Source organism: Mauremys mutica, chromosome 5 (genome assembly GCF_020497125.1).
Source record: "Mauremys mutica isolate MM-2020 ecotype Southern chromosome 5, ASM2049712v1, whole genome shotgun sequence".
Lineage (NCBI taxonomy): Eukaryota > Metazoa > Chordata > Testudines > Geoemydidae > Mauremys > Mauremys mutica.
This window is the reverse complement of record NC_059076.1, coordinates 806322-819865: the sequence shown is the minus strand read 5'-3', so window position 1 is coordinate 819865 and position 13544 is coordinate 806322. Positions and strand designations below refer to the sequence as shown.

General features: G+C 52.8%; 1 protein-coding gene across 9 annotated transcripts in view; it reads right to left on the bottom strand.

Moving 5' to 3' along the window:
* The window catches only part of LOC123371350 (UDP-glucuronosyltransferase 2C1-like), a 38317-nt gene that overhangs the window by 4058 nt on the left and 20715 nt on the right, over window positions 1-13544 (bottom strand). For 7 of the 9 annotated variants that reach the window (XM_045018855.1, XM_045018863.1, XM_045018859.1 and 4 more), the window contains 2 exons: window positions 8882-9030; window positions 521-652 (listed from right to left, as the gene is read on the bottom strand). In XM_045018855.1, the coding sequence (XP_044874790.1) occupies window positions 521-652; window positions 8882-9030 (281 nt within the window). Of the gene's footprint in view, window positions 1-520; window positions 653-8881; window positions 9031-11903; window positions 12556-13544 lie in introns of all 9 variants that reach the window. The other 2 variants (XM_045018861.1, XM_045018857.1) reach the window with 2 other exon arrangements.

The following is a 13544-nucleotide window of genomic DNA, read 5'->3' as shown; positions in this document are numbered from 1 at the left end:
TATTTACACGCACATTTATAGTAAGGTATTATACTATTGATTAGATCTCCCACACAGCGCTTTGAGAGCAGTATCATTATCCCCATTGTACAGATGGGGAAACTGAGGCATGGGTGGGGACGTAACTTGCCCAAGGTCACCCAGCAGGCCAGTGGCCAAACCAGGAATGGAACCCAGTCCTGCTCTCTATCCACTAGTCCACACTGCCTCATTGTGACATGGGAACTCACCCCACATGGTTTTATTCAAGTGAGTCATATACAAGAAAAATACTATCAAGTTAATTTCTGTGACCACTCAGGACTCAACCCTGTTTCTTTGCAAGCCCCAAACCCAGTTACTTCAATTGAAGCTGCAGGAGAAGAAAAAAATAAAAAATCAGAGCACTTATATTGAGAGGAAGTAAAGAGCCTACCTTTAGGCAATGCAGTTTGAAAGCTGTGGCCTGAGGGAAGCAGGGATTTTACAGGAGTCCTGCTGATCTTGTTGGCAGGAAAGCAGTTCACTGACAATAACTGACCTTTTGTGGAATCTGGCTGAGGGCCAAGGCAACCATGTTACTTTTCTCCTCGGTTAAGTTGTAAATCATCGAGCCAAGAGAAAACACCACGATACCATGTTCTCCTGAACTCTGGACAAACTCTTCCATTTCCTGAAGAGAGACAAAAGCCTTTTAATGTTGGAAAGCAGCCACACCATCCAGTGCTATTGTGTTCTGTTCACAGCACACCTACGAAATAAAACCGAAATACTCTAACCTGAAAGTCTAAGGCTATGGCTACACTTACGGTTTGCAGCGCTGGTAGTTTGCAGCGCTGGTCATCCAGCTGTGCAGGGCCAGCGCTGCAGTGTGGCCACATTGGCAGCATTTCCAGCGCTGTACTGAGAGGTGCATTGTGGGCAGCTATCCCACAGAGCACCTCATCCCGTTTTGGCGCCGTTTTGGCGCTGAGTATTGTGGGAAGGGGAAGGAAGTGTGTGGGTCATTCCGCTTCCTGTTCCAACGCCCCGTGGTGCATCGCTTCACTTCCCAGCAGTCACACTTTCGCCGTCCACGTTTCTTGCCATTTGTGAGTGGAGCACGCTGTGAAATGGAGCCTGAGCTGCTGAGGAATTTGCTGCTGACTGTCGCCAGCACATCACGTTTGGCAGTTGAGCTATTCCTTCAGCTCCAAAGTGACAGTGAGGATTCCGATGATGATATGGATTTGCCTAAAGCGGGTGACATGAAATTGCTTGTGGCGGTAACAGAAATGCTCAGCACCGTGGAACGCCACTTTTGGGCTCGTGAGACAAGCAGTGAGTGGTGGGATCACATTGTCATGGAAGTCTGGGATGACGAGCAGTGGCTGCAGAACTTTCGTATGAGAAAAGCCACTTTCATGGGACTGTGTGCTGAACTCGCCCCCACCCTGCGGCGCAAGGACACAAGATTGAGAGCTGCCCTGACGGTGGAAAAGCGGGTGGCTATTGCAATATGGAAGCTGGCAACTCCAGACAGCTACCGGTCAGTCGGGAACCAGTTTGGGGTGGGAAAGTCGACCGTTGGAATCGTGTTGATGCAAGTTTGCAGGGCCATTAATCGCATCCTGCTGAGGAGAACCGTGACTGTGGGGAACGTGCAGGACATTGTGGATGGCTTTTCAGAAATGGGTTTCCCTAACTGTGGAGGGGCAATAGATGGGACGCATATTCCTATTCTGGCACCACCCCACCTAGCCTACGAGTACATTAATCGCAAGGGGTATTTCTCTATGGTTCTCCAGGCGCTTGTGGATCACCGTGGGCGTTTCATTGATATTTACACAGGCTGGCCTGGAAAAGTGCATGATGCACGCATCTTTCGGAACAGTGGCCTGTTCAGGAAGATGCAGGAAGGTACATTTTTCCCAGACCGAAAGATCACAGTAATGGACGTTGAAATGCCCATTGTGATCCTTGGGGACCCCGCTTACCCATTAATGCCTTGGCTCATGAAACCATATACAGGGAAGCTGAACAGGAGCCAGGACCGTTTCAACTACAGGCTGAGCCGATGCCGAATGACTGTGGAGTGTGCTTTTGGCCGTTTAAAAGCTCGCTGGAGATGTCTATATGGGAAGCTAGACTTGGGGGAAAGCAGCATCCCTGCGGTTATATCCGCGTGCTGTACCCTCCATAATATTTGTGAAGGGAAGGGTGAAGCATTCAGCCAGGCATGGACCAACGAGGTGCAAGTCCTGGAGGCTGAATTTGCACAGCCAGACAGCAGGGCTACTAGAGACACCCACCACAGGGCAACAAGGATTAGGGATGCCTTGAGGGAGAAATTTGAGGCTGAAAGCCAACAGTAATGTTTTTTTGCCTTGACCAGGAGTGACGTGCACTGGTTACAGTGCTTTTAAGTGCCTGTGTTTTCCTTGATGTTTGTTACCTGTGTTTTCATTGGGGTTTGTTATCTTTCACTTTATGCAATAATAAAAACTGATTCATAATCAAAGAAATCATTTATTTAAAAAAAGGAAGTACACGGGCAGGGGGGTTGGTTGTTGAACTGTACATTCATAGTTTTTCATATGTACTGCCAGGAGTGCTGTGCACCTCAGGATTGTACTGTTGCATGGTGATGGGGGTTGAGTGCAGAGGGTAAGGGTCGTAGTTCTCTGGGCTCATAGGTGACCGTACAGGTGTCGGGGGCAGCTGGTGATGGTGTAGGTAAGAACCTGGATGCTGGCGAACGGGACTTGGAGCTGACATTGGTGCATAGGGGAAAGAGGTTTGGGAGGGTGGTGGTTTGGCACGGTAGTGCTCTGCCTGCATTGCTACCATTGACTGCATAGAGTCTGTTTGGCGCGCAATGAGGTTTATAAGCTGCCTCGTGGTTTTCTTCAGCGTCAACGCCTTTCTCCTGCTTTCTGTTTGCCTCCAGTGATGCATCTTTTCTCTCCATTCCTGCGCATTTTTATTCTCTGTTGCACACTGGTTCATAACTGCCTTCACCAGTTCTTCTTTGCTCTTGTTCGGTTTCCTCCTCAGGTTTTGCAGCTTTCTTTCAGTCACTGATAAGACTGGCCCAGGACTACTCAAGGTCACTGTAAAAATGCAGCAAATGATACATTTTAAGAGAGCTTCCATTGTGTATAATCTGAAGTTATTTTAAAGTCTCACAAGCATTCCTCACACATTTCAGCAACTGCTAGAGAATTCACAGCCTCCCAGAAATGGTAATGGTAATTAACCCTGGGGTTTCCTTCCACGGTGTGCTCGAGCAGGGTGCTGCTGCTTTGTTAAATGCAGCACCTCCATCTCCCTCAGGAATTAACCCCGGGGTTTCCTTCCGCGGTGTGCTCGAGCAGGGTGCTGCTGCTTTGTTAAACGCAGCACCTCCATCTCCCTCAGGAATTAACCCTGGGGTTTCCTTCCGCGGTGTGCTCGAGCAGGGTGCTGCTGCTTTGTTAAACGCAGCACCTCCATCTCCCTCAGGAATTAACCCTGGGGTTTCCTTCCGCGGTGTGCTCGAGCAGGGTGCTGCTGCTTTGTTAAACGCAGCACCTCCATCTCCCTCAGGAATTAACCCCGGGGTTTCCTTCCGCGGTGTGCTCGAGCAGGGTGCTGCTGCTTTGTTAAATGCAGCACCTCCATCTCCCTCAGGAATTAACCCTGGGGTTTCCTTCCACGGTGTGCTCGAGCAGGGTGCTGCTGCTTTGTTAAACGCAGCACCTCCATCTCCCTCAGGAATTAACCCCGGGGTTTTCTTCCGCGGTGTGCTCGAGCAGGGTGCTGCTGCTTTGTTAAACGCAGCACCTCCATCTCCCTCAGGAATTAACCCCGGGGTTTCCTTCCGCGGTGTGCTCGAGCAGGGTGCTGCTGCTTTGTTAAATGCAGCACCTCCATCTCCCTCAGGAATTAACCCTGGGGTTTCCTTCCGCGGTGTGCTCGAGCAGGGTGCTTCTTGCTTCATGGCTAGGCTGCCTGTTTCGGGGCTTTGTTAACCCTGGGGTTCCTGGGGTTCCTGCCTGCTGCGCTATGCAGTTGGGGAAACCAGCACTGAAACACTCCCTCCATTTCCCACAGGAGTTAATACTGGAAGATATCTCCCTTCTGCGGGTTACCAAAGAAGCAAGGGAGGGTCTCCTACAACAATGCGGATTCCGCCCGGGTCCTTATGCAGCGTGCCTCTGTGCAAGCATGGTTCCCCACCCCTCCTGGAACAGTGGCGCGGACGCGTTAGCCTGAATGGGACAGGGACCACAATGGCTCTCCCTTTAAACTTGGTCACGCAAATTGCCTATGCTCTTGCAGAAACTTTTGAAGAGATTACAGAGGCAGATTACTGCGACGTGATAGACCACATCAATGGGATATTCCATGTCTAGGCATGCAGGCATGCAGCCATACCATCCCCCCTCCTCTCCCAAAACCTTTGCATTGCAATAAAAGCTGCTTACCTGGGACCTGCTCCTGTGATTCTTCTGCACCAAGTTCCAGGGGCTGCGACTGGCTAGCTTCCTCCTGGCTTGAGAAGAGCTCCTGACTGCATGCCTCCTGGGACTCCGGGGTGTCTTCCCCCACCACAGTAGCCTCACTGTATGCCTCCCCCTCCCCCTCCTCTACCGGCTCTGAACTGTCCATCGTGGTCCTTGGATTTACAGAGGGGTCACCCCCATAAATCGCATCCAGCTCCTTGTAAAACCGGCAGGTCGTGGGGGCACTGCCGGATCTGCGGTTTCCCTCGCGTGCTTTGCAATAGGCACTCCGCAGCTCCTTTACTTTTACCCTGCACTGCACCGCGTCACGCTCATGGCCCCTTTCCATCATGGCTCTCGATACCTGGGCAAAGGTATCATAATTCTTACGGCTAGAGCGCAGCTGTGCCTGCACAGATTCCTCCCCCCAAACACTGATGAGGTCCATCAGCTCGCCATTGCTCCATGCTGGGGCTCGTTTGCCACGTGGAGGCATGGTCACCTGTAAAGATTCACTGATTGCACTCCATACCTGGCTGAGCAAACAGGAAGGGGATTTTTAAAATTCCCGGGGCATTTAAAGGGCGGGTCACCTGAGGCCAGGGAAGTAGAGTCTGACCTGATGAACAGAGTGGCTGAACAGGCATTCTGGGATACATCCTTATACCCTGGAGGCCAATCACAGCGCTGGTGTGTGGCCACACTTGATGACCAGCGCTGCAGCACCAGCGCTGGAATCCTTATTCCCCATGCCGAGAGGGGTGTTCGGCCAGCGCTGCAGCCAGGGAGTTGCAGCGCTGGAAGTGCCTTGCAGGTGTGGCCACTTACTAATTGCAGCGCTGGTGGAGGCTTTCCAGCGCTGCAAATCGCCAGTGTAGCCATACCCTAAGCGTAACACTGTTTTTTCCCTTAGACTCCAGAAATCTCTCACACAACCACCAAACCCAGAGCCGCACCTCAGGAAAAGAGGCACAACTCAATTCACCATGCCCTAGGCTGGTTCTTTTGCGGACTGACTGCTGATCTCCGCTTCCCTACAGGGTAGTCTGCAAACAGGAGCAGAAAACCCCTTAAAATGACACGCTATCCCTTTAAATTCTAACCCACTTTTCAAGGCACTGCATAGTGAACTAGGTGAAAGGTACTCAGTAGAAATACACATGGGAAGAGACATATTAATGTAAAAACAAAGCTTATCAAAGAGAAGGCTAAAATGTTATTTGATCATGGTCTCTAAGCTCCTACATGGGGAAATTTCTTACAGCAGAGGGTTCTTGAATCTAGCTGACACAGGTATAATGAGCCAATGGCTAGCTTTTAAAAAAGGCGATTGCATGGGCAGCTGGTTTAACAAAGCTTTCATCGTCATCGTTTATTAGCTGTTCAGCCCAGGCACATGCCTGGCGCCGAGCAGTTCAATCTGTCCATCATTCCTATCTGACTCAGGCGACGTCTACGCTACACACCACTTTCGTCGGCGCGAAAGGGCTCTGGCAGGGGGGGAGGCAGCAAGGAAAGCCTCTGTCCCTGCTGCCTTTTCCCGCTGCCAGAGCCTTTCCCTGTGGAGGGAGGGACCCTTTCCCTGATGCTTCCCCCCGCCAAAGGCTCCAGCGGCCAGATGTGATGCTGCTAAAAACAGCAATACAGAGGTGGGTGGCACAGCTTGGGTGAGTAGAGAGCCATGGGATGAGGGGTGTACTCGGGTATTTTTTAAGCTGAGCACTGGATTCACCACTGCTGTGCCTTAATGACCCTCTCCCCCATAAAGATCCACAGGTGGGTCCTACACAGGGTCCTACCTCATCCAGTGCACTAAATACCTCAACCACAACTATGGGGTGGAGCCAGATAATAGCTACACTCTCGAATGAACTCACCCAGGAAAACGATAACAGACAAAAACACCCTGTCACCTGTGGGTGAGCATTTTTCACAGAACGATCGCTCCATATTGGAGCTCTCAGGCCTCATCCTCAAAGGAAACCTGCCCAGCACTTTCAAATGCCGAGCCTGGGAGCTTAAATTCACGACTCTGCTAGAGACTAAAAATCATGGACTGAACAGAGACACTGGATTTATGGCTTATTACAACCACCTGTAACCCCCTAAATGACACCCCCCCACAGGTGCTTTCCCCCCTGCCCCTTCCTTTCCTCCTAGCAGGGCCGGCTCTAGGTTTTTTGCCGCCCCAAGCAAAAACATTTTTGGCTGCCCTCCATCCCAGCCCTGGGCTCTCACTCCCTGCCCCCACCAGTGCCCTCCTCCAACCACACCCCCTGCCGCCCCAGCCCTGGGCTCTCTCTCCCCCTCACCCGCACCCCCTGCCGCCCCAGCCCTGGGCTCTCTCTCCCCCTCACCCGCACCCCCTGCCGCCCCAGCCCTGGGCTCTCTCTCCCCCTCACCCGCACCCCCTGCCGCCCCAGCCCTGGGCTCTCTCTCCCCTCACCCGCACCCCCTGCCGCCCCAGCCCAGGGCTCTCTCCCCCCCCCGCACCCCCTGCCGCCCCAGCCCTGGGCTCTCTCTCCCCCTCACCCGCACCCCCTGCCGCCCCAGCCCTGGGCTCTCTCTCCCCCTCACCCGCACCCCCTGCCGCCCCCTCCCTTGGCCCTATCTCCCCCCTCACCCGCACCCCCTGCCGCCCCAGCCCTGGGCTCTCTCTCCCCTCACCCGCACCCCCTGCCGCCCCAGCCCTGGGCTCTCTCTCCCCCCTCCCCCCCACCCCGTTCCGCCCCAGCCCTGGGCTATCTCTCCCCCTCACCCGCACCCCCTGCCGCCCCAGCCCTGGGCTCTCTCTCCCCCCTCACCCGCACCCCCTGCTGCCCCAGCCCTGGGCTCTCTCTCCCCCTCACCCGCACCCCCTGCCGCCCCAGCCCTGGGCTCTCTCTCCCCCTCACCCCCTGCCGCCCCAGCCCTGGCCTCTCTCTCCCCCTCACCCGCACCCCCTGCCGCCCCAGCCCTGGGCTCTCTCTCTCCCCTCACCCGCACCCCCTGCCGCCCCAGCCCTGGGCTCTCTCTCCCCCCTCACCCGCACCCCCTGCCCCAGCCCTGGGCTCTCTCTCCCCCTCCCCCGCTCCCCCTGCCGCCCCAGCCCTGGGCTCTCTCTCCCCCTCACCCGCTCTCCCTGCCGCCCCAGGGCTGGGCTCTCTCTCCCCCCTCACCCGCACCCCCTGCCGCCCCAGCCCTGGGCTCTCTCTCCCCCTCACCCGCACCCCCTGCCGCCCCAGCCCTGGGCTCTCTCTCCCCCTCACCCGCACCCCCTGCTGCCCCAGCCCTGGGCTCTCTCTCCCCCTCACCCGCACCCCCTGCCGCCCCAGGGCTGGGCTCCCCCCCACCAGTGCTGACTCCGCCCGCTCCCCCCTTGCCTCCAGCCGGTCCGGCGCTGGCAGGGTCGGGGTAAGCAGCGGAGTCCCTCCAGCCAGGGCTCCCGTCTCCAGGACTGGCCGGGACCCGGGAGGGCAGAGCCAGGGGAGCACCCCGGCAGGGGGCTGAGGAGCCGGGGCAGGGCAGCTCCAGAGGGAGCGGGATGCGGGCCTCGCATGGCAGTGCCCCGCCCTCTATGGTTCTGCTGCTGCTTCTGGCCGCCCTGCTGCAGTCCCTGGGCGGCTCGGGCCACTTCGCCCAGCCCCAGCTGTGGCGCTGGGGGGTGGCCACCCTGCAGCACCTGCAGGCGGCTCCGTGTGCCCTGTGGGGCAGCCCCAAACCCGAGTGTCCCCCACTCAGAGCCTGCCTGGCCCAGCCACAAGGTGCGGGTGCTGCTCCCCACGGTGCAAACCGCAGCGGCCCCCAGCCGCCCCCACGCACGACGCGCTGCTGCTGCCAGGGTCGACTCTAGGCTTTTGCCGCCCAAAGTAAACAAAATAAATAAATAAAAAGGGGAGGCCGGAATGCCGCCCCTGAAAATGTGCCGCCTCAAGCACGTGCTTGGTTTGCTGGTGCCTAGAGCTGGCCCTGCACCCTATCACCGGAGAGATATTAACAGGTCACTTCACTTCAAATGGTCACGTGAAACGTGGTAGTTACTTGTGCTAAACAATCTGTTCCTCCTTGCATTTAGATATGACACTCTGTTTCCCAGACCTGAAGAAGAGCCGTGTGTGGCTGGAAAGTTTGTCTCTCTCGCTAATAGAAGTTGGTCCAATAAAATATATTACCTCACCCATCCTGTCCCCCCAGCAGGCAGAGAGGCGATTGACTACAGGCCAGCTCCTGAGCTGGTGTAAATCAGCACAGCTCTGAAACTGGCCCTGTATTTTCAATCAGCAACAGAGCATCATCCAACATTGCAGTGATGCGTAGCAGATTTCTCTTGCCCAAAGCTGACATTGTTCTCAGCGAGCTTCTCAGGATATGGCATACCCTGTATGTGGAAACCAGAGAAACAAACAGCCGTTGATCTGATGGGCAGATGACTAGACCAAGGGAGAGTATTAAGGTACCTCAGGTAAAGGCTTTGCAGGCTTGCAGTGGAGTCCCCCGACAAACTCAAAGTTAGGCAGGAAAGGGCGAGGGAATTCAAAGTCCCAGTACGTCCGGATCAGCCACATCTCTGCTTTGCCCATCGTTTCACACAGCGTCGTGGGCCTTCCTGCAAGCAAAAGATAGGGAGTTAAAATTAGCCGCAGGAGGGAGCATCTTGCTCATTGTCTATTGAAACATACCAGCCCTGCATCTGAGACCTGGCACTCCTGGACACTGTTCAGTGCAGTGTGGCCTAGTGAACAGAGCTGGGTCTCAGGAAACCTGGGTTTTATCACAGCTCTGCCACTGAGTTGTTGCATGGCCTTGGGCAGGTGACCTCAACTCTCTCTCCTCTCCCATCCTTCAGGCTGACACACTGCAGCTTCACTGATTTACCTTAAATTGGGTTTGTTCAAATGGTGCAACGGTGTCTCTGGACTTTCTTATAATCTGTTTTAGTCAGATCTACCAGTTGAACTGGTGCCTGTACACTTATGTATGTAAAGTGAATCAATAGCAGTGGCCACACAAAGTCACAGAGGTTTAACTAAACTGGTATAAAGTTACACCTTTAGCTGAATCGCTACAACTGTGTGTTTAGACCAGGCCTTAGATTGCAAACTCTTCAGGGCAGGGATTATGCGTTTGTCCAGGGCTTAGCACAGGGGACACTCTAGCTGCTACTCTCAGATAAAGAATAGGAAACTTTGTCTACAGTCTCAATCAGGCTGATCACAGCTAGGAATTAAGATTGTCAATGATGCAGCCCCATGACCTGCCCTGTTCAGAGCTGAAGTGCTGACTAACAGGATTTCATACCCACGTGACACCATGATACAGTCAACTTTGATCATGACACAGGTTAGTTAGTATGCAGTGTTGTTGTAGCTGTGTCGGTCCCAGGATATTAGAGAGACAAGGTGGGTGAAGTCACCACTTTTATTGGACAAACTTCTATTGGTGAGAGAGACAAGCTTTTGAGCTACACAGATCTTTCCTTCAGGCCTGGTCTACACTACACGGTTAGGTCAATGTAAGCTGCCTTGCGTCAACCTAATGCCTCTGTACGCCGAGTTAGTAACACCATCCCCACAGGCAGCCCACAGGGCATCCCCGCCCTGAGCGACTGATCTCTGCTGAGCACAACCTAACTGGAGAAGGGGAGCGGTGGGGAGGCAGAGAAGACTCTGCAAGAACCAAATCCTGTCCCGGGTGACTGGTTGTTCTGTTAAAGGAGCCAAGAAGTTCAACAGCAGTCCCAGCAAACTGCTCCCCTGCTGGACAGCTGATAATCATATAGGCGTTTGCTCTCCTCTCTGCATAGACACAGTTTGGAAAACAGTCCATAGCCGACAACACTATATAAAGACCTCCCAAATCATCAGGCTACAGCACGTCTGTGCTTTGCTGGGCCAAGCGTTCTATTGGGCTTGCAGTGCTTACCCACATCTTTAAAGTGTGTTGGGCTGTACAGATAAAGCACTACAGACACATACATCATTGTTAGTAGCCTTATCTTTTTCAGATGGGTTAACGAAGGCCCGGCGTGGGTCAGGGGCTTGGTTGGGAGGGCCACAGGCCTAGGGCTTAGGGTATTGGCTGCCTTCTGTCTGATACTTCATTTGCTCTGATCATTGATCACTTTTTCCTGATGTTGAGAGGGAAGGCCGGCTGTGCTGCACACACCTCGCCGGTGCAGGCCTCAAGCCTGCGCATACAACTTTACTCCAGGAAGTTGTCTCAATGCGCATAAATTTCAAAAGCTCCCATCTCACAGGGCTCTAGAGCCAGAGCCCAAACACCTACACTGCAGTTAAACAGCCCCACAGCCCGCCTGAGCCCAGATCAGCCGGCATGGAACAGCTGCGGGGTTTCAACTGCAGTGTAGACATACCCTAAGTGTCTTAGGGGTAGATTTTCAAAGGTATTTAAGTGCCTACAGATGCCGCAGGTGGCAGTGTGGAATTTATAGATGTGCCGAGGCAGGTTAGGTGTTTAGCTCCCATTGAAACTCAAAGGGACAAACTCACAGAGGCACTTTTGTAAATCCCGCTAGGAGCCTAAATTCCCTTTGGCAGTCGGTTCCTTGGTCACTTTCAAAAATGGGACTTCAATGTGCTTGAAAATGTTGCCTATTGACTGCACTAGAACTAGCACATGAGCCTGCAAAGATGATGACCAAGTCTTCAGGCTGCTCTCTGAAAGCCGCGGTCTCACCTCTCATGGCCATTACAAAACTCAAGCACGTACGAGCAAGAAAACCGGCATTTAAGATCACACCTCTTACATTGCCCATATAATAAACATCATTTTTATAATATACAAGGTAATTAAGATCTCAGCACAATCTGGCCCCAATTCCGGAAAGCACATAAACACCTGCTTAGATCCCATTGACTTCAAGTTAAAGCACATGCTTAGGCACCCTTCTTGAGTAGGGATACTTTACTGAATTGGGGGCTTCACTTTGACCCTGGGCCTCATTTAGATACTTCCCAGGGAGATGAGACTAAGACTGCAAAGGTGGTTAATTGGAGATCAGTGGTAAAGCTTAGCTCCTGTTTATTAAAAAGGGAGCGGGACTGTGCCCACATTCAGGGCATGTTTGGCTCACACTTGAGGCTTTGTGAATACAAGTTTCTACAAAACCTAGGACATTAAATTTCATTTAAAATGTAAACAACTTATCCTTAAGGAATCCTCCGTGGTCCCTGCAGGACTGTGCTCACATGGGAAAACAAGGAAGTGAAATGTATTCGAAACTTTTATAAAACTAATTGTCCCAACTCAGAGAAATGCAAAAATTGATCAAACAGTGAAAAGAAAATTACATCTAAAATTTCGTTCAATGTTTATATCTGGCTTTGGAGGTGAAAGTGCTCAGTCCTCTTGAAAAAGAAGACCACTTAGGGACCTAAATTCAGTTCCTAACTTGAGGCCCCTAATTTTTAAAGTCTTGGCCTGGGCAAAAAAGCTATGTCTGTCCAGTCGCTGTCTCACCTAAGACATCACTGTAATACTGAGTCCATTCATCCACCCAGAAATGCAGGAAAAACACATCATGGTAAATATAAAGCAGCAAGTTTGTCATCTTCTCTGTGAAGGACATCCTGTCCGTCAGTCCCCCCGTGCTGGCAGGTACGTAAGAAGGAGGGGCTGGAAGCCCCCCACACAACCGCTCCGCTGTGTTCCCTTCAGAGAACCGGAAAGTATAGACAAAAGGGATTTCAAGCAACTCTGCTATCAGCTCACCGCCCGGAGAAAGAGGATCTGAGATTAGCACATCAAACCCCGCTTGCCGGAGCTTTGCTATCAGCCTGGGGTTCAGCACCACACTGTCACAGGTCTGCTTGAACATCTTGATAGAGACTTCCATGAATTCTTTCATTTTCAACATGAGCTTCCAGTAGGACAGATGGGGAAGCTCGTACATCCACAGGTGCAGGAAGTCCTCCAACAGGGCCGCCTTTGTCTCCTTGGTAAAGGGCACCGGCAGGACCTCAAAGTCAAATGGGGAAGAGGACTCATTGTGATCGATGAGCAAATTTGCTGAAGGCACCAGCACAGTCACATCGTGGCCCCGAAGGGAGAGTTCCTCCAGCACCCGTTTTATGTTGAGCCAGTGACTGGCATCGGTGGGCCAGACCAGCACCTTCCCACAGGATCCTGAGCCCCAGCAGCTCATGTGAACCCACAGCACCAGCAAAAGCCACTTCAACATCCTGGCTGCACCTCTCACTGGAGCTAAGTTCAGTTCCAAAGTCCACAGTGTAAACACTTCTAAGCACAGCCCACAAAGACTGGATCTTGAACGTCGCAATCTTCATATAAGGTCATTTCAGTGCAAAATTACCATATGTGGGTGGGGACAGGCTCAGCAAGTACAAACTCTGTTGTGGATCACCTAGGATTCTCCTACAGGAGAAGGCACTGCTACCTCTGCAGGACAACTGTTTTAATGCAATGTGTGGAGAAGGTGGCTGTGGATGCAGCTGAGGCCTCTTTCCAAGGAGGAGAGCGCGATCCATCCTTGGGTGATAGCGCATGGATCACTATATTATCTTCCCACAGGAAACTCTGCATCACCCTTACCGTCTAGCCTGCCCTACTCACGGATCACTGGGGCACAATCAGAGCCAGAGCTTGTTGCATTCAATGCCCAGCGCGATACTGCTAGTGCATACAGGTCACAGAGCAGCCATCACACACTCACAGCCTCGAACATGAGCATCTGTTCTTATCAGTCAGAGGGAAGTTGGTTAGGAACCAGACCTCTCTGCTTAGCGTTCTCTTCAGCAACTCGGGGAATGCCATTATTGGATCAATCAATTAACCTTTGGGAGTTGAAAGGCGAAACCCTCCTTCTGGTGAAGTTTCCATTCTCAGAGCAGGTAGCTGGCAAACACCCGGCTTCCTCGTTACCTTGCCTGTGGGCAAATGCTGTGTCTGTGGTGTGTTCTCAGAACTAGTCCCATCCCACAAACTCACACAGATTTAACTACCTCTATGACGATGCCAACAAATAACTCGGCTCTGGCACGGTTTATGCATGTGACAAACTGAAACTGCTACTTGTCTACACAGGCACCTTTTACTTCAGCTACTTGTTTGCATTTAATATTTGCTTTACCTGAGCCACAT